Raw genomic sequence first — 21,017 nt, forward strand, 5'->3', positions numbered from 1 at the left:
AACCCCTGCCACCCAAAATCAACCCTGAATCACATAAAAGCATTGACTGAAATGGAGTGGGGAGCACTTTCAGTGACTGTCCTGAGCTGTGACGGGGTGGAGGTAGAAATGCCCTGCACAGGAAGCGGTGACGAGGACCTGGAAATGGCAGCTGGATTTCAGGGAGGACGTTTGAGGACCTGGAAATGGCAGCTGGATTTCAGGGAGGACGTTTGAGGACCTGGAAATGGTAGCTGGATTTCAGGGAGGACGTTTGAGGATCTGGAAATGGCAGCTGGATTTCAGGGAGGACGTTTGAGGATCTGGAAATGGCAGCTGGATTTCAGGGAGGACGTTTGGCTCCAGCCCGGCCACCACTGCTCGCTCCCCTCTGCTCCTTTCCTACTTCCATGCAAAATGCAGGTAAAAATATTCATCTCCAAGGAGGGGGAGCTTGTTAATTAGATAATAATAATCAAGTTATTTTAAACTGAAAAGCTGCTGATTCTGGTGAGCAATGTGGTTTTATTTCTTTGCCTGTTTTTCTGAGAATTTTTTTTCTTTGTGAGCACTCAACAGAAATATCCTTGCAAGATGTGCATCTCATTTTCATGAGAGTTTTATGAAGACCCCAGGGAACAGCAACTATATTACCTGAAGTTACCTTTATATCATAAGATACAGGTAGCAGCTAGTCAAGAGACACAAAGGACCTTTGGAATTTAAACTTGTTTGGTGTTTTGCTTAATAGGGCTGAGCAAGAAATTATGCTGGCATTGAAGTTTTCTGAGCTGGGCTATGCTATTTAAAATGGAATTTCATACTAATGAGCCTAAAATAAAACAATGTGTGGAAGGAGATTTCAAAGTATCCTCAATTGTATCAGTCGTTCCGCAGAAACAGGAAAAAATGACAAATCCAACCAAAGAGCACCCTCTCCTGGACAGCCCCCGAGTGAAACTCAAAAATACCCATTTTGCAGCAAAGAAGAGCTATGCTGGTCCTAAAGGAGAAAGGGAGAGAAGGTAAGAGGCTGTGGATAATGCTTCACGTTCCATTTTCCGAGGAAAACACAGTAAATATAATTCTATTTTTATTTTTCTCCGTGTTTGATATTAAGTCATGAAAAATTAACAGAAACAGAGAGTCAATCTGCTTCAAAAGTAGATCCTAGTTATGAAAGGTTCATTTTCATCACGGTTTTATCATTCCTGTGAGATCTTTCAGGTGGGTCACTCAACAGATCGAAGGTAATAATTTTTTGTATCCAACAGATACTTCATTTTTAACTACTTCCAATATTATCATAAAAAGATATTTTTGTCTAGTTCTTTATGAGAAAATATATTTCATGTATTTGCTATTCTGGCTTCTTCAGGAAGATGCTCTTATGTTTCTGATTCTTGAACAAATAAATTTGATTCTTTAGTTCTCAATGCACATTCAAAATTTGCTTTGGATGAATACACTGCCACATTCTCTCAGATTCATGGAGCCTGATAACAGATGAATGAATTTTTACAGGATTCCTGGAAAGCAAACACATATGACCATGGGGAATATTACCCTGATAAAGATTTAATTTTAAGATGAAAATGAGTAGCAGTAAAGTTCAGATAGTATTTTCGTGGCTGTGATTTCTGTGTGCAGACATCATTTTAAAGGAAATTCAGATGCCATCCCCTCGTGTTTGTTACCCTTTTCATGATATTTTCAGTGCCTGAAAAAATGAAGTACCAGCATCTTGTGACATGAACACAAAGCAAAGCTGGTTTTTTCAGAAAGATTATAAATTTTTTTTCTGCAATGGGTGGCACAGAGTTCATTAATAGCACTGTTAAGTTGTGACGCAAAACCAAAATACTTTCTTATTTTACACCAGGACTGACCAAGCTAAATACCTGATAATTATAGATCAGCAGAGAGGAGTTTCTAGTTGGAATATCCTCTGAGGCTCTGTAAAACAGCAGCGTGTTCATACAGCTCAAATGCACACTAGTTCTGATGCAGAAGATGTGGTGTTGTACTTCTCCTCTGTGTCATGGCTCAGTTACTTCCTTTGTGTGCAAATTTTAATTGTCTCACACACTTTGTTTACCATTCTAACAATATCAAATGTAAACGACAACGGCATAAGCAGAGACTCAATTCTTGCTCACTTAATCCCACTAAGCCCAGAACAGGACTCTTCTCCTAAGAAAAGCTGGCAGTTGCCAGGAGCTGTGGCTCCAATGGTTTGGGACGTGGTATTTAATAACTGAGGGATAATTATGCAACACAAAAGGAATGCTCTTTTTATCTATTTTTTATCTTCTAATTTGGCTGAAGAAATCTTGTTAAAAGTTGGAGAGGTTTGATCTCTAATAGCCAAACATAAGCAGAAATCCTTCTGCCATTGGACAGTGAAATATTCCCTGTCTATGCACCTTTGCACACCTGGTTCTGTGAAGGAGAAACCCAAAAACTGTGCTTCTGTGGCACATTGATAGGCATTGCTTGTACAGAATTCTGCAGCCTTCTGCATGCACAGACTTTGAGAAAGATGGCAAGATTTATAGAGCAAAACCGAAGGAAGAAGATTATTTTTTGTAAGGTTTGGGGGGTATGAATTAATAAATTCTAGTTGTCCCAGCTCTTAGGAATTCCATTCTGTCTAAATTTCAGTTTTGTTTTCTCCTTTCCCTCCTCGGTAGAGTTGAACCTGGGAATAGCATCACTCAATGGCTCGTTAGTTTGATAAAGTGGCATAAGTGACTCCAGCTCTGACGGGCACTTCCAGCTCCAGAACATTTACACGTCCCCAGGGAATTCTGAAAAACACAAGGAAGTCTTTAGGTACTGAATCACAGGCAAGTATTTTGAATCTTTAATTTTTTTTTATATATATTCTTTTCTATGAGAATGTCAGAACTAAAATATGGAATATGCTTTTCCCACTTGGTTCCTATTACTTGTAAAGCATTCAAAATCTTCTGGAATAAAATTACCTCTCTGCCCTGCCAGGGAGAGCTCCACGGAGTATCAGGGGAGTCCCTCTGCTGGTGTTGCTTTCCATTTTTAACTCAAATATAATAATAAAAATGACTAAATATTAGACTGGAGCTGCACAATGTTAGATTCAGCATTTATTTGTTATCATGTTTATCCCAGTGGAGTTTTACTGTACATTTATATTTATAAAAAAAGGGCTGAAATGTATGCCATAAATTAATGAGCTTACTGTTAGGTGTGACAGATTCATCATCATCAGAATGTAAGTTTCTTTTAAAAGTTTGGTCATATGAGGGAAGGCAATTTGCATTTAGGAAAAAAAAAATATTTGAAACAGAAATGCAAAGAGATAAGAGGCGCAGGAAACTGAATTCATCCTGAAATTATCTTCCTTAATTTTCTATCCCAATTTCTGTGTATTTTCCATGGTGGGAAAAACACTGAAGCAAATTTGCACAGTTAACCCCATAAACAGCTGACATTTCTGCTGGGTGGATTCAGGTCTGACAATTAAGATTAGACAACTCAACACAAAAATACATTTCTGTTTTGTTCCAGTATTCATTGGAGTTTTAATCACAGTTGTCAATGTGCTATTGCAGTGAACAGTATTTTCACATTGAGTTATTTTACAGTTCATACAGCAGTAAGAAATATCTTAAGGTACTAACTGATTAATTCAACTTTATTTATTGTACAGGAAAGTGATGACATTGAAAATGTTGTATAAATAGCAAATACATTAAACAGCAACATCCCTCCCTTGCATTATGAACTGAAATGACATTATTTTAAAACATTTGAAAAAATCATCATAATTATATGTTATCAACACAGAGACAGATTACCTATTATTTTAACATAATTAACTTGAGCTCAGAGCATTTATGTTGCTCTGTGTGTCATTATCCATTAAAATGCTAAAAATTGGGGTTTGAATCTTTAAGTTATTGTGACTTTTTTCTCTAAATCCATCATTTGTTTCTCTCCACTTTCAACATCTGAAATTTTAATTACAATTCACATTTCTTTTTCTGCCTGTCCTCTAGGCCACATCCCAATCTCACTTGGGATGTTCTTGCACCAGGGCCTTCAAGAGAGAGAAGGTTTTCCTCTTTGGTGACCACAAGCTTGCAACTGAGTTTATATTCTTTCCTTACAATGCTGTTGGGGTTTTCTGGGGTTTTTTGCATCTTATTGATATATTCTGTCCATTTATATATTTATATCACCAGTTTATATATTTTTCTTTTTCTCTTTTAAGCCTTTTAACCCTTCTCCCGCTACAGAAAGGCAAACAGAACAATAAATGGTATCGTATTTAAAGGTTTGGGGTTTGTTCTCCTGTCTGGCTCAGCTGGTAACTCTCTTCCCCACTACTTGGGGATGGCTTTTTCTGTGCTTCCAAGGTAGGATACTTTGCTCCTGTGTGATCTTAGACAATGGCAGTGTGGATGGAAGCTCTGTATGAAGGTAAAAGTCTACACATTTCTTGTTGTTCTGTCTCTGGGAAAGCACTGAGGCTGCAGCTGTCCAACACTGTGCCTGGGAACGCCTGTCGCCGAGGCTCTCATGAGCCCTGACTTTTTTATGCCTCTGATTTTTCTTTTCCTTCTCTCTCATGATTGACATTAGTCTTTTCTGGGCCTTGTTTGCTTGCACTGCACTTGTAGGGAGCCCGCAGCGCTGCGGTATTTTCATTTCAGTCAGGTTAAGGGTGACGAGGATTACACATGCACGCTGATTTATGCCTCAAAGGCTGGAAATAGTGTCAAGTGTGATCTCAGCAGAGCTGGGCTCGATGACTCAAGTGCTCAGCGCAGTGTTACACTCTCAGACATCAATCCTCAGCCACTGAAATGGAAACTCAGTGTCCAGAACATCTCTCGATAAAGCCCTGATCTGTGAGTGTTATCAGTTATTAATAAGATCATAACAGTGTTTCCAGTGTTCATGCCAAAGCCAGAATTACAGAATCACAGAGTCATCAAGGTTGGAAAAGACCTCCAAGACCATCCAGTCCAACCTGTGCCCGATGCCCACCTTGTCACCCAGCCCAGAGCACTGAGTGCCATATCCAGTCCTTCCTTGGACACCTCCAGGGATGGGGACGCCACCACCTCTCTGGGCAGCCCCTTCCAATGCCTGAATACCCTTTCCACGAAGGAATTCCTCCTGATGTCCAACCTGAACCCTCCCTGGCACAGCTTGATGCCATTTCCTCTTATCCTGTCACTTGTTTTCTGGAAGGTGACTGTTCCCCCAAATGCATGTGGCAATTTTTTAAGTATTTCAAGCTCTGCACTGCGTTGAAGTCAGTGCTCAATGACTGTTTTTACTTTTTCTAACCATATATTAAAAAAAACTGAGAGTGATTTGACAGTTAATATTCCCTTAGGATACAAAAGGCCAAGGATTTGAACCACAGGTGCCTGCACTACAAGCTACTGGTGCAGGTGCCTTTCTCCCTCTGGTTTTAACCAGAGCTGCCTGGACATGAAAAACCAGCACAATCATTACCAAAATTCATATGTTCCTATGAAATACATTAATTTGGCCCCATCTCATCTTCTCCTCCATAAAAAGAGCCTGACCATTCCCAGCCTGGCTATCTTTGCAGCATGCTGGGAAATACCAGAGGAGGGAAGAACAGCACAAGTGCAGTCCAAGACAGAGATCTTCCCTTCCAAATGCCTCCAGCCCTTGCCAGCACAGGGAACTGAGCAGTTCAGTTTGCTACTGACCAAACGCTTTCTGCAAGGCAGCTGGAAGGAATGATGGAAAGGGTGGAGGGAATTCCTCTTCTGGATGCCAGTTGGAGCAGCCCAGCTCTCCCTGAAGCTTTTCCTGTACGTTAATTTAACGCATCTCATTAATAGTGTCCAACTGAATAATGTAGCAACTAACACACGAGAAACGAAACCAATCATATCTGACTCAGTGGTGCAACCTCAGAGCGTCCTGTATCACTTAAGTATTGTTGTCCTGACACCCGGGGGGAAGGAGAAGCACATCCATGGGCTCCTTCCCTGCTGTGTTTGTTCTGGCAGTCAGGAGGGGCACACAGCCTGCCCTGCTGTCATCGCTGGTCCTTGTGTAAGTGAAAATCCGCTTTCTAACAACACACAATGCCTATTCTTTTCTAATCAAGGCCAGCAGGCTTGCAGCCTAATGAAAAGGCATCAAATTAGGGGAGAAAGAGATAAAGATAATATATGCCATGTTCCAAAGCACACCTGTGGTTGCAACTATAATTGGTGGATAGACAGACAGGCAGACACTCTGTCAGCTTTGGAAATGGGTCACAGTGTTCTGGAAAAAACAACAAAATGAGTTAAAAGTCAGTTTTCAGTTCCACAGCTCTATCTATACTGTGGAAAAAAATAGATTTGTGTTGATTACTTTTACTAGGATTTAATTTCTTTTGGATCTGTTCCCAAAATAGTCTCATCAGCACTAACCATATTCTTATTTCTGTGCTATGCTTTGTAGGGACTGGCTGTGTAGCCACGGTGACACAAAGGAGAGCTCCTAAGGCTTGGTAAAAAGAGGTGGAATATCAGAGTGGGTTTTTAGTAATCGTGCCAGAGCAGCCACTTTGGCTCTCTGGGCAGTTATCAGTGTTGTGATAGCAAAAAAAAGGAAATGATTTTGCATGAAGAACAGTAATGAGCAATTACTTCAACTTCTTTGCATTTAGAACATTCAGCAACCTGGCCTAGTGGAAGGTGTCTCTGCTCACGGGGTGGGTGGGAAAGGCTGAGCTTTAAGGTTCCTTCCAACCCAGACTTCTGTGTGATTCTGATGTTCCTTCATGGCTAGGCTTTGTGAACGAAGATTTGGGAAAGGCTCTGTCCACATCTGTTACAAGTACACTGGTGGCTGATAAGGTCAGTGCAAGATAGACACGTCTGATTGCAAAAGGCACAACAGAAAGACTCTTTAGCAGGTATATTCTGCAAGGCACGGTTCTTTCTGCGTTGTCTTTTCTCCTCAAGAGTGATCCTGCGTGTGTTCTCAAAGGAAACAGCAGCGTTATAGATGGTGTGTCTCCAGACTTCCCAATTGGAGGCCAGAATAGACCAGTTATGGTGATCAATATGGCCAAGGCTGAGATGTTGTTTCAGGGAGTCCTTGTATCTTTTCTTCGGGGCTCCTCTCTTGCGGCAGCCGGTGGCAAGTTCACCACAGAGCAAGATCTTAAGGAGGGGGTGGTTGGTCCTTCATCCTTGAGACGTGCGCTGCCCAGCACAGCTGTGTTCTCATCAACATGGCCTCAATACTTGTGACTGCTGCTTGCTCTAGAACAGATGTATTGGTCACATAATCTGACCAGTGGATGTTAAGTATTGTACGGAGACAGCATTGATGGAAGCATTCTAGGAGACGCAGGTGGTAGCGGTAGATGACCCATGATTCAGATCCATATAAAAGAGTGGACAGCACAATGGCTTTGTAAACACTGATCTTGGTACTTTTCTTCAAGTGTTTATTACGCCATACTCTTTTATGAAGCTTTCTGAAGGCACTCTATGCCTTTGCTAACCTGTTGTCTATCTCTCTGTCAATCTTGCCATTCAAGGAGATGAGGCTACCCAGGTAATTAAACTGCTGGACTGATTTGAGCTCTGATTGGCCAATGGTGATGTGGGGATGATGGAAGGCTTCCTGAAGTGCCGGTTGATAGAGAACTTCTGTCTTCTTTAAGCTGACTTCCAGCCCAAAGAGCTCAGCAGCGTCTGCAAAGCAGGATGTTAAACGCTGCAGAGCTGCTTCTGTGTGGGCAACAAGGGCGGCGTCATCAGCATAAAGCAGCTGGTTTAAGGTCTTAGTGTGGGCCTTCAGTTGTCTTAGGTTGATGAGGCTTCCATCAGTACAATATCAAATGTAGATACCGTCCTGATCATCGAGGTCTGCCGTGGCCCTTTGGAGCATCATGCTGAAAAAGACTGTGAATAGAGTTGTTGCAAGAACGCAGCCTTGATTCTGATGTAACCCAAAAGAAATGTCCAAAACTTGAGGCTGGCTTTCCCCGCTTCTACTACCGCAAGATTTAACCCCAGTGCCAGCCCTAACTCCCTCAAGCTCTGCCGGGCTAATTAAAGCCCTAATCTAACACCCGGGGCTGTGCGGGCGCAGTGCGAGCCCTCGGCCCGCGGCCATGGCGGGAGCGCGGCCGCCTCAGCGCTGCCACAGCGGGGACAGGCACGGGCAGGGCTTGGGGCTTAACGATGGCGACTCGGGCAGGGCTCGGGGTTTAATACAGGTTTAATGCTGGAGGTTTGGGCAGGGCTCGGGGTTTAATAGTAGGTTTAATGCTGGAGGTTTCGGGAGGGAGAGAGGTTTAATCCTGGGTTTAACGCTGGAGGTTTGGGGTTTAACAACGGCGCTTCGGCTCCTCAGGGCTGTCGCTGCCCGCGGCCGGCGGTCGCTGAGGGCACCGCCGCAGCTTCGCCGCCGCCACTGAGCATGCTCGGCTCCCGCACATCCGCCCGCGCTCGGCGGCCGCGGGACGCGGCGGGAGCGGTGCCCGGCGGCAGCGGCTCCCCCGGCCACAGCCCCGCGCGGGAGGCGCAGAGCGGCCCCGCCGCCATGAACGGTGGCGCGACGGGGGCGGCGCCCGCCTTCCCCGGGCCCGTGCAGTGTAAGTGCCGCCGCGCCATGCGCGCTCCGGGGCCCGCGCGGCGGAAGCCCAGTTGAGCCGGGGCCTGGGCAGGCCCCGAAACCTGAGTAGCGCAGGAAACGGGCGGGAGCGGAGCCCGGGAACCTGGCTGGGGGGCGGAGGGGAACCCGGGAATCTGCGTGAGCGCCGCGGCGCCGGGAAGGGCGGGGGTGTCGCGGTGGTAGCCCGGGTGTAGCCCATGGTCCGCGGGTCCTGGGCAGTGGTCAGTGGTCAGCGGGTCTTGGGTGGTGGTCCATGGCTCCCTGGGGGTGGTCCATAGTCCATGGGTCCTAGGCAGTGGTCCATGGGTCCCAGGCAGTCAGTGATCCATAGTCCATGGTCTACAATCCATGGACCCTAGGCAGTCGTCCATGGTCCATAGTCCATGATTGATAGTCCGTGGGCCCCAGGCAGTGGTCCGTGGTCTTTGGGACCCAGGCGGTGGTCCATGGCCCACGGATCCCAGGCAGTGGTCCATGGTTTGTAGCCCACGGATCCCAGGTGGTGGTCCATGCTCTATAGGCCATGGTCTGTAGTCCATGGATCCCAGATGTTGGTTCATGGTCTGTCATCCATGGATCCCAAGTGGTGGTCCATGCTCTATAGTCCATGCTCTATAGTCCATGGATCCCAGATGGTGGTCCATGCTCTATAGGCCATGGTCTGTAGTCCATGGGTCCCAGGTGGTAGACGATGGTCTGTAGTCCATGGATCCCAGGTGTTGGTTCATGATCTGTCATCCATGGATCCCAGATGGTGGTCCATGCTCTGTAGTCCGTGGTCTGTAGTCCATGGATCCCAGGCAGTGGTCCGCAGGTCCCAGGCAGGCTCTGTGGAGTGATGCTGCAGCCACTGGGTGAGTACCCCCTGCAGGACCCCGAGCCCTTTGGGGAAGCATCCCCCCACCCCACCTGGGGGTCCTGCAGTGACTCCACAGCTCAGGTCATGAGGGCAGCAGGATGTCCCTGTGCCCCTGGGAGCAGTGTCACCCACTCCCACTCCCTTGGGCTGAGCTCCTCACCGCGCTCCTGTCCCCGCAGTCCCCGGCGGCACCACGGTGCTGGTGGAGCTCACCCCCGACATCCACATCTGCGGCATCTGCAAGCAGCAGTTCAACAACCTGGACGCCTTCGTGGGGCACAAGCAGAGCGGGTGCCAGCTCACCAGTGCCACGGCCGGGGCCACCAGCACCGTCCAGTTTGTGTCGGAGGAAACGGTGCCGTCCACACAGGCACAGACCACGACCAGGACCATCGCCTCGGAGACACAGACCATCACAGGTAGCAGTGTCACACCTGCAGCTTGGAGGCACTTGACTCGTGCCAAGTCTGGCACTGGAACAGGCTCCCCAGGGCAGTGGTCGCAGCCCCAAGGCTGCCAGAGCTCAAGGAGCATTTGGATGATGCTCTCAGGCACAGGGTGTGACTCTTGGGGATGGTCCTGTGCAGGGCCAGGAGTTGGACTCGATGATCATTGTGGGTCCCTCCCAATTCAGCATATTCTGTGATTCTGTGAAGTGGCAACATGACGCAGCCCTCTGTTCATGTGTCCCCATCACACTCAGCTAAAACAGCAGTTTTCACATTAGTTGTCATGTACCCAAGAAAGAAAAATAGTGGTGTGCTGCCTCCTTGGGTTTGGAGTGACAATAGTTGCTTAATTTGCTAATTGAGATACACACTCTTGCAGAGAATTGCTCAAGTCTATTGTGTTGTATAACCAACTTGTGCAAACTAATTAAAATTGTCAATACTTATGAAAAATAATGAAATTACTCTGCATTTTAATTTTTTTTTACGAGTGCTCTTGATGAAAAACAGACACAGAATTGCTGTCAGGCACCAATCCAGGCATTTTTTTTTGTGAGAACACTGCATTCTCTAACATTGCTCCCACAACTAATTGGCAGGAAAAATATTGCTCAAAATTTCTGCCTATGTGAAGGCTCAAGTGAGGTCCCGATCCTAGAGACATTTAAATAAATTTAGAATTTTGTTCCATGTATGAAGGTTCGCCCTTCTATATATAGTTTTATTTTATTTTGGTGTGGGACCTTACTAAAATCCAAATTATTTGACTTTAATTTGGATAGACAGATTAAGGCAGAGAATCTGGAAGAGCAGTGAAACAAACTGAATTCAGGGCTCACTTCCAGGAATTTTTGTATTATAATCCCTCAACTCAGTGTGGGTTTTGGATGAGTCATTTTTCTGCTTCATATTTACTCATCTTTAAAATGAGGGCAGTTCTATCCATTTGCCCTTTTGGGGTACAGTGTTGTTTCATTGATTTAAAAGCTGCTACTTTGGCTGAGATAGTTTCACCTGTTGTTCTTGTGAGTAACAGCTAAAAACAGTAGAGTTGAAAGAGGCTGAACTTTTTTAACAATTATAAAAAAATTTGTTTGCATTTATGCCATTTTGACCACATTTGCCACGTAAATAAGGATTTTTTTTTTCTCCTTTGGGCTATAGCACAGCCAGTGTTGAAAAACAAATATGGCTTTATTTGATATTTGGAAGAAAAAAGCCTTTTTCCTTTCCCCCTCCCTCAGGTAAATAGGAACACAGGAACAGGAATGGTGCTGGAAAAAAAAACAGAATGTAGAAGTAATTCATGAAACTAGACAATAATTACATTTTTTTCTGATTAGAGAAGTTAATGTTCTCAAATTAAGCTTTTTTGTGTGTTTAGTTTCTGCCCCAGAGTTTGTTTTTGAGCATGGCTATCAAACCTACCTGCCCAGTGAGAGCAGTGAGCCTCCAGCTGCTGCTGTCGTGTCCACACCACCTAAAGCACGGTCCAAAAAGTCCACTGCCTCCCTCACACAGAAGAAACTAAACTGCTGCTACCCAGGTAAGATGGGGTTTGTACCTCCTTGCTTTTCATCTGAGCAGTGGGAGGTGTCCTGTAGTGAATACACACGGCAGATTTGTCTGTCTTGAGCAGTTCAGATGTGCAGAACCTGGAAGACAACCTGTTTACTGAGGGTGTGATGAACTACTAGTGATACCAGGAGTAGCTTTCCTGTTGAATTCACATGTCCTTAGACTTTGGTCCTGCACTGTGATGTCCTCTGGTGATGCTGCAGTGGGTTTGAGTGGAGACTTTGGCCTCTGCCCACATCTGTGCCAATGTGAGGGTAGAATCTTGTTACCTTTTTGCTGACTACCATTGTTGTATGAGAGAAATGTCATATATGAATTTGGCATTTCATGGTTTGCCTTTGATCATTTAGCATTTTTATAAGGATGAATTGAGCCATCTTTATAAAATGGTCTCTTATTTGGAGACCTAATGAGTGAAAACCCTGCAGGACACAGAAAATGAGCACAGAACCATCCATGTAGCTGAGTAGTTCTGTTCATGGTGGCAGAAGGTTCCATCTCTTTTCTTAAACTTACCTTAATTTGAAAGGCACATTTGAGATGCTGAGTTTTAATTTCTCTGCTCTAGAACTGTAGCCTTTTCCACTTGAACAGAATTCCTGAATGGAGAGCTATTACCTGAGTTCCCAGTTGCACTAACTGGAAGTCTTATGTGGAATGGATTAGTTCCCCCAGCATCCCTTGTGCCCAGTGAAGAGCATCTCAGACCCTAGGCAGAGATTCCAGTGACCCTTGTTCCAAAGCTTTCAGAAAAAGGTAGGAGTGGATTGCCTCCAAGGAGAAGCATTAGAAAACTGAAGTAAGCTGGTCACTCTTTTAAGCAGATGTGAGTAAACGAGATGGGGATTTCATTCTCTGTTCATACTGAATTTTAAAAAAATGTTACTGAAAATAAAGAAGATGCCTAGAATTTTGTAGTGTATTTTTATTGTTTTGTTAGATTTTCCTTGAATTTAATGGTCTCGATCTTAACCATTTCCAGGCTGCCAGTTCAAGACTTCCTATGGCATGAAGGATATGGAACGTCACCTACGAACACACACAGGTTTATATAGTTGCTGTATTTTAGTTTTGGGTTGTTTCCTCCTTTTATCTTTTTGCCAAAAGGTATTTTCCTATGAAATAACGTCTCTACAGACAGAATGTACACATAAGTCTGTACCTTTTAGTATTGTACTGCCCTGTGTCTGAAGAATTGCCCTCTTTGGGCAAGCCATGTCCCACCATAGGCAGTCCCACTGACAACTGTGAGACATGAACACTGGACACTGATTGAAGGCACAGGGGTGCAGACCATGGGTTTATCAGGGAGCATGTGTTTATGTGGTGGAAGTACATAAACCCAGAAGTTTATTCTTCATATGAAACAGTAATTCTATAATTTTACCTCCCCTCCCCCTAAACCTCAATATCAGAGTTGTAAAGGCAGAAAGTTCCAAAGGATCTGCTAAATTCGTTGCACCTCTGCCTGCAGCTTTCTGAAGCATAAAAGAACTCTTTAGCTAATAGGATGGCTGGTGAAATGCAGTGTCCAGCTTCTGAAAACCAGTCCCTTTTCTATCGAGTGTTTGGTGTGTGTTTGTTTTATCACAACATCCTTATGACACAAAAATTCACAGCGTGTCGCTGCCCTCCCGCTCGTTCCAGGAGACAAGCCCCACAAGTGTGAGGTTTGCAGCAAGTGTTTCAGCAGGAAGGACAAGCTGAAGATGCACATGAGGTGCCACACGGGGGTGAAGCCCTACAAGTGCAAGCACTGCGAGTACGCAGCCGCCGACAGCAGCAGCCTCAACAAGCACCAGCGCATCCACTCCAACGAGCGCCCCTTCAAGTGCCAGATCTGCCCCTACGCCAGTCGCAACTCCAGCCAGCTCACTGTGCACCTCAGGTCCCACACAGGTACCTTCTCAGGCTTGTCAGGGTCAAATGCATGCAGGCACCCCGAAAATACCAGGCAGTGGAAGGATTTAGGGGAATTTCTTTCCAAAGTCGAGAACATGTTTAATATCTCGGTGCAAATCTGCACCGGTCCAAGGAAAAGACACACCCCCCGTTCTTCTCAGGGCTTTTGTCATCCCTGACCCTCCTGCTGTGGGGGCCTTCAAACATGCCTACAAGAACTTATCTTCTCTCATAGCCAGGAGTCAGCTCTTCTGGAATGCAGGAGGAGAAAACATCTGAAACTGTCTCTGGGAAAGATGTCTTCTTCCAGGCAGGAAACCTTCCTTAAGCAAAAAACCCTAATCTCCTCCTAGTAAAATCTTCTGGAAGGGTCTTCTACATTTACAGGCTAAAATTCAGATCTCTAAAGCTTTGAAGGTCCTAGGGAAAATTTAAAAAGTTATGCAAGTGTCAGGATGCCCAAAAGGGCTGATTCGGATTCTCAAAATCACTGGTGCATCCACCTTCTGTGAACTTCTTAGGTATAGAATCTAGTAGGGCAATCCAGCTCTACTAAAAATACCTGGAAGCAATAAGAAGACAGGTCTGATTCTTGGTAGACTTTCTGCTAAATTGATTTTGAAACTGCCTGTTAGATGTTCTCAGACCGGTAGAACTGAAGGATCTAATTTATTGATTGATTAAGAGCATGGAGGTTTCTGTGTCTCTCAGATCTGGTCCACTCTATTAGAAACACTGAAACTACTTTATAATTGAACTAGTTATATCAGTACAAAACTTAGCTGCATAATTTAATCTTTCTTGCATCAGTAAAATAGCAAGTAATTAGCAATTTAAGTGACATTTTTGGTGACCTTTCTGTGTGGTACCTTCCCTGTGCAGACTGATGAACATTAACAGTGTAGGATGAGCAGCCAGAACTGTATTTTGCTCATGGAATTTTTGCTCTATGGATAGAAAGCTTCAGCCCCCAGGCTTATAACCATTGCATCATTTTCTATTTGCTTTGTTTGCAAATGTCTGTCTTTTTTATATCTGTTCCAGGAAGAGGTTTGCTGTAAAGATACTGTTGTACTGTTGTCTTCGTACAGTTGTCTCTGTATTTTGTTTTTCATCTAATCCAGGGTAATGGATTACTTTCTGTGTTGTCTTTTATACATTTGATTAGTTCTGTGAATTTTAGCTGCAAGGTGGTTATGGTTCAGTGATTATTAGATTAGCTTTGAACCTGTCCTGCATCTGATTCTGGATTCGAGTCCTAAACAACAGCAGTTTGGATGTGTGCAAGATGGGATTTGTTTTGAGTAGATAAAGGAAATAAATCCCTTGTGCATTGTGAAGGAGGGGAGGGTTAAACCACTCTTTCTCTAACAAAAAAAGAATCTTTTATACCTCACAAATCTTCACAAATTTGCTGAAAGGAGGCGCAAGAATTTTGAAAGTAATCATTTCATCCCTGTCAGGTTACAAAGCTGTTGTGCACAAAACCAATTTTAGGAGAAAAGGACTGGTATGTAGAATATATTGCTTACTGGAATTTAATTAATTATTCTTAGAAGGTAAGTGTAATCTACATTGCTCAGAGTGAGATCACCTGCACAGCAGTACTCACTGAACTAGTCATCTAAACATCAGTTTCCTGTTAATTGGAGTAAAACTTCTCTTAGAATTAATAATTCCAGGGTCAGACACAACTTTTTTAGGTATATTCAGGCAGTGTCAATTATGGGCAGAAATGTAAAGAAATACACATAGTAGACCATTCTTTAAGCAAACAGAACCAGCATACTTTGCTTTATTCAGTAAAATTAGTAATTTATTTCATGTATTGAGATATATATTTTTCATATATTGTGCTACTCTGTATATGAAAATTAAGTCATTGAAATACGAACTGTGCCTTCATCAGCAAAGCAGATAAAAATTCAGTAGCTGAGTGTGCAGCTGAGACTGTAAAATAAACTAGATGAACAAACAGTGCATCTTCATTAATAAAATCTGTTTAATACAGATAGTACACTATGTATCTCAATTATTAAACAGATACATGGATTAGCACAGTAGGCCACAACTTGATTTGAAAAATATGCAGCTAAACCTGTGACATATGTAGCTGGGTAAGCAAATTATGCAAAATTATACAGCTATCACAAACTCTATAAAATATTAACTTATAAAATAAATCAGCCATTTGCAGTTTGATTATTAAAGAGGATAAATGTTTGTTGAACTAAACACACTTTCTTTTTCCTTCTCTCACCAAGGGTGTCTTAGTACCTAATAACACAATTCTTCCACTTTTTCAAAATAATACCTGCCTAAAGACTTCTTGTTCAGGTATTTTAGAGAACTACACATTTAGATTAAGAGAAAAAGGAAACAGTTATTTAGTTAGGTTGCTAAGCTTGCTTTGGATTTGTTTTTTTTAATGACTTCAGAATGAAGTCACTGGTCTTTACCCTGGATTTGATTATGCATTAAGCAGAGCTCCACCTTAACGTGGTCATGCATGTTGTGACATAAGCCTGCAAATAAAGGAAATGCAAAATAGTGGGTTAGATCCAGGCAATTGGAATGGTTATTAGGGAGAATCACATAAACAGGCTTACAGAGACCTTGCAGATGTGTGTTCATTTTTCATGCTTTATCAGTTAAGAGTTTGAATGCAAACTGATCTTCTATGACCTGTGGAACATTACTGGGTGTGATACATGGTGCAAATATCTCTGTCTTGGTTGCTGCAATGCCAGAAGAACAAAAGCTCAGTGTTACTTTTCTATGTAAACACATTTCTCCAGAGTCACATACTTTTTCACAGTCTCACATTTGTCTTTTCCAGGTGAATTTACGTAGCTGTGATCCCTCTTTGTTCCTTTTTTTCCCTTGTAACTGTGGTACTGCTATGGTTGTGCAGTCAGCTGACACTGACCCGGGTATGGACTTCTGTCCCTACATCTCCCTCTGTCCTGGATTTTCCACTGCCTTCCTGTGCCAGCCAAATGAACCAGGCCAAAAAAACTCATCTGTTTTTCTGGTCAACTAATCTAACTCAGCAAATGTACAGGGAAGGCAGTAAGGGATATATGGTTAAGGTATATATGGTTGAGCAGTAAGGCTGGTGTCCATTAAGCACTTGTTTCTGCAGCAGCCTACCCTTTACATAGGCTTAAAGTTAACCTGCAAGCCTCCTTGTAAGTCTTGTGGTGTAATCCTGAGGCATGGATGTGTTTATGTTGTTTCCTTAGACTTAAAAATACAGCAGCTGTTAAAGTTACAGTGTTTATTTTTATTAATTTTACACGCTAGTCGAGATATCCTGTTGCTAAAGAGAGACAAATGAGATACTTCAGTCACTTCTCTGGAGCACACTGAGCAGTTTTATACACAAAATGAACTAAAAATGGAGACTTTCCAAGGGTCAGTTGTGAAAAAGCAACAGATGTGGGCAGGTGTGCTCATGGAGAGTTTGCACACAAATATGTCAGACGGGGTGATAATCCTGTGCATTGAAGTTCTTGTCATCTGGAAAATACACTGGGAGTTTAGAACAAGTCACCTGTACATAATTCATTAGATCTCAGTGTCTCATTGTAATTTGAGCTGTGGGTTGTATTGCAGGAGATGCTCCTTTCCAGTGTCAGATGTGCCCTGCTAAGTTTAAGATCAACTCTGACCTGAAGAGGCACATGCGTGTGCACTCCGGAGAGAAACCCTACAAGTGTGAGTTCTGCGAGGTCCGCTGCGCCATGAAGGGCAACCTGAAATCCCACATCCGGATCAAGCACAGCATGGAGAACACTCTCAAGTGTCCAGAGTGTGACTTTCAGTGTGGAAACAAAACCAGCCTTCGGCAACACATCCGAACTCACCAGCCCGAGCAGCCAGTGAAGTGCTCGGAGTGCAGCTACTCGTGCTCCAACAAGGCAGCGCTGAAGGTGCACGAGAGGATCCACTGCAAAGATCGGCCCTTCAAGTGTGAGTTCTGCAGCTTTGACACGAAGCAGCGCAGCAACCTGACCACCCACGTCAGGAAAGCTCATGGAGACAAAGTCAAGACCAAGAAGCAGTCCATGGAGAAGAAGGAAGGAGACAGGCCAAAGCAAGGTGGCTCCAGGCAAGTTGCCAAATTGGATGCCAAGAAAGCATTTAAGTGTGACCTGTGTGATGCTTCCTTTGTCCGAGAAGATTCTCTCAGGAGTCATAAGAAGCAGCACAGTCTGTATAATGGATCTAAAAATAACGAGCTGGCTGTCCTGCAGCTCCAGATGGACCCCAGCCGGCAGAACAGCGCCCCGATCACCGTCAGCCACCTCCAGGTCCCACTGCAGCCTGCTCAGGTTTCTCCATACAACGAGGGGAGGGTCAAGATCATCGTGGGCCACCAGGTCCCTCAAACGAACAGCATTGTCCAGGCTGCCTCGGTGAACGTGGTGCCTCCTGCCCTGGTCAGCCAGGGCCAGGAGGAGCTGCCGGCCAACGGCCGCCTGCAGCTGCTGGGCCAGGTGAGCCTGGTGGCCCCAGCCCCCTCTGCCATGGCCTCAGGGGACACCGGGCCCGTGGCACAGCCGGCAGTGCTGCTCACCACCCACGACCAGGGTGATGGCAGTGCCCTGCACCAGGCTCTGATTCCTGCTGCCCCCGTCAGCAGCCACGAGGCTGCCGCCAGCCAGGCCTTCATCACCAGCTCCGGCATCAGCTGCTCCGACTTGGAGGGCCTGAATGCCTTGATACAGGAAGGGGCAACAGAAGTGACTGTGGTCAGTGATGGGGGGCAGAGTATAACGGTGTCCACTGCAGCTCCCCCTCCTCCCATCTTCTCTTCCTCCTCCCACACTGAAGCCCCAAAGCAGACCTACTCCATCATCCAGAGTGGAGCACACACAGCTCTGCTGTGCCCAGCAGACTCCATACCAGATTAGTCACAAACACTGTTCCTGCTCACATCTCTCTCTCAGAGGCAGTGCTGAGCTCAGCAGAAATCCATAGGACATCAGTGACTGCAGGACTTATCCTCCAAAGCCAAATATACATTTTACTTGTCTGTACATGGAAACATTCTTGTTCCTGAAGAGGAGGATGTATTTATATATATTTATGTGCCTCTATTGAGATGGGAGGCTGTGTTCTTTGTAAAATCTGAGCATCAAAGCAGCTGTTGCCAGTGTCCCCAAGCAGTGAGATTCCCACAGTATGGCTCCTGTATTATGCTGCCTAAAATAAGAAAGCCTCACCTTATGCTGAATTACTATCCCAGCAGTCTTTTTCTTTTATACACACACAAAAAGACAAAAGTTTGAGCCATTCTGAAGTTTATTTTAGTGAAGTGTCTTTCAGTTCCATGCTGTGTGTGCATTCACTGCTCCTGGCTGATCTCTAAGAAATCCCTACTACTGGGCCTAATCCAGCCCTGGTAAAGTTTAGTGGGGCTGTTCCTTAGTATCTGTAGAAATTGCTGGAACCTGGCACTTGGAAATACTTAGGCAGAAGACCAGGTGATTGTTTTTAGAAAGCAAAAGAATTTTGTCCCTTCATCAGTAGTAACTAACTTTGTTAGCAAGAACACAATTGCAAATTATCTCCCTCCCTGGCACAGTGATCTCTGTCAGAGGCACCTGTGATTTAAAGAGAAAAATGACTGCAAATATATTTTTTACAAACACTCCTAACATTTTGTTTTTATTTTGATGCTGCCTGTTTGGAGTTGCATGGGTAGTAAAAGTGCTTTACAGTTTGAGTCTCACTCATGTGGGGCTTGCACGTCAGAGACCCTGCTGATGGAGCTTTCAAAGGGCTCCAGCTGGACAGGAAACTTCTGCCTGGGACATGGGACAGGAGGTGGTGGCCATGGGCTGAGGGGTTAGAGTTGGTGGCTGTACATGACTGCAAAGGGGTGGTAATCTGATTTTAAGATAAAAGTTTGGCTGTGATATCTGAGTTTTGAGATGTGACAAGAACTAATACGACAGCTGTAGTTGGACAAAGTGCTGATGTTGGTGGGTAAGGTGGGCAGGCTTTTGAGTGTAGAAAGTTACACCAAGCCTACAAACTTCTAAGTGCAAATGTACCACAATTTGGCAACTAAAAAAGGCAATTGATTTTCCCATACTCGTTGGTGTAAGTGAACTCTGCAGGGAGGGTTTCCTGAGCTCCAAGTATTCTGTGTCATCCATAGGTGGTGCCAGAGGCCCAAAGAAACTTTGGAGTGTGCTCTGTTCTCCTGGATGATGTTTCCTGTTTAAGAGTTCCCTGCTCTTAACTCTACCCGGTAAAAGCATTTCCAAATTCACTTCTAGAAGACGTTACAAAAAGCCTGGCTGTAAAAATCTTACTCTCACCTAAGATAAAAAACAGCAAATAAAAAGAAATGTCCAACATTTTCTACATGAAGCAGATCTGTGGCCAAAACTTACCTCACAATTTATGTTAAACTGATAATTTTTTACTCCCTGTTTGTTAATCGTATTCTGTACACAGTTGACAGCTACAGAATTGTCGGGCACTGCAAGAATGCCACAAAATGTGGGATTCCGAGGAAGTTGATGGTTTGAACTGCAATTTATGTGTGTTTGCCCTTGCCTCCAGCCCTGCAAGGGTGCCAGGGGATGCACCTCCTGGGATCTCACCTTCAGTATAATGTCACACTTGAGGTTACACAGCTCTGTTACCTGCACTACAGTTTCACAAAAAGCCTCCTTTATCTTCTAAAATAGGAAACCAGCAGATTTGTCATATTGTAAAGACCCCTTGGTTCTGGTCCTGCCTGTGCCTCGAAGATAAACAGGAAAGATAATAAAATGGTGTGAATGAATAGACAAAGCTTAGTGCTGCTTCTTTAACATTGTTAGGCTGATTGCATCATGTTTCAGTGAACAATCTAGAGACTTCTTTTCCTCCACCCTAAAAAAAAAAAGCAGCTGATAACCCAGGCTGACATGGGGGCAATTTATTTTCAATTTTCTCTTCCAATATTCCAGCTTTATTTCTGTGTATGACAGTAATGGTCTTTGTGTTTTGGAGCTGGCAGAAGCAGATTGTTTTAATCTCTGATATTCATTTAATACATTCTTCATGTTATCAACAGAACTATCCCTGGAGAGAGCCTGGTAATTCATAACAAGTGTCTCTTGTAGAGCTCACTTGCTTTTGAGCACATGGTAAATAAATCCTATCCCTCCCTCCCCAGAGATCTGCCAGAGCCTCAGAGCTCTGGAGCAAGTTGTCTTTTTCCAGGATGAAATACTGGGATGAATTTTTGTTCCTGCTGCCTGGAGATCCCCAAGCTCCCCTGGTAAGTGTTGAGCCCCAGGAGCATGACTTAGTCCTGCTCACTGGTTACACAATGGGTGATGCACTGGCTCTGAGAGGGAAATGTAAAACTAAATATTCCAAGGTTTGCTTCCTCCAGGACATCCCTGGCAGGTTCCATTCTCTGCACAGACTTGTGCTTTTTACACAGTTTGGTTGTGGGGTCCCAAGTGTGAGTTTACAGCGTGTTCCCTCCTCCCTCCTGCGTGAGGGCAAATCTGGCTGCTTAAAGAGCTGAGGTGACACAGAGGCAGAGCACTGGGCAGGCAGTGGAGCGTGGCCTGTGTGCA

General features: G+C 44.4%; 1 protein-coding gene and 1 long non-coding RNA gene across 3 annotated transcripts; both read left to right on the forward strand.

The window, feature by feature from the left end:
* Positions 1–330: 330 nt before the first annotated feature.
* On the forward strand, positions 331–4,296 carry LOC135423688 (uncharacterized). Its single transcript, XR_010434884.1, has 2 exons — positions 331–1,004; positions 2,673–4,296. It is a non-coding gene; the product is annotated as an uncharacterized LOC135423688 (long non-coding RNA).
* A 3,788-nt stretch (positions 4,297–8,084) lies between these two features.
* On the forward strand, positions 8,085–20,230 carry ZFP64 (ZFP64 zinc finger protein). 2 transcript variants are annotated; one of them, XM_064674187.1, is made up of 7 exons: positions 8,810–9,350; positions 9,435–9,488; positions 9,673–9,912; positions 11,327–11,488; positions 12,503–12,565; positions 13,168–13,419; positions 17,041–20,230. In XM_064674187.1, exons 1-7 carry the CDS (start codon positions 9,326–9,328, stop codon positions 18,339–18,341), a joined length of 2,097 nt encoding a protein of 698 aa, XP_064530257.1. In that variant the 5' UTR covers positions 8,810–9,325; the 3' UTR covers positions 18,342–20,230. The 2 variants fall into 2 exon arrangements, with proteins under 2 accessions (XP_064530256.1, XP_064530257.1); XM_064674186.1 differs by lacking the exons at positions 8,810–9,350; positions 9,435–9,488 and adding an exon at positions 8,085–8,614.
* Positions 20,231–21,017: the final 787 nt, after the last annotated feature.

Source organism: Pseudopipra pipra, chromosome 17 (genome assembly GCF_036250125.1).
Source record: "Pseudopipra pipra isolate bDixPip1 chromosome 17, bDixPip1.hap1, whole genome shotgun sequence".
Taxonomy (NCBI): domain Eukaryota; kingdom Metazoa; phylum Chordata; class Aves; order Passeriformes; family Pipridae; genus Pseudopipra; species Pseudopipra pipra.

Coding starts and splice junctions, on each gene's coding strand:
- ZFP64 (XM_064674186.1), top strand. CDS start 8,440: ATGCTCGGCTCCCGCACATCCGCCCGCGCTCGGCGGCCGCGGGACGCG. Junction 11,489..12,502: donor ACTAAACTGCTGCTACCCAG/GTAAGATGGGGT, acceptor AACCATTTCCAG/GCTGCCAGTTCAAGACTTCC. Junction 13,420..17,040: donor GCACCTCAGGTCCCACACAG/GTACCTTCTCAG, acceptor GTTGTATTGCAG/GAGATGCTCCTTTCCAGTGT.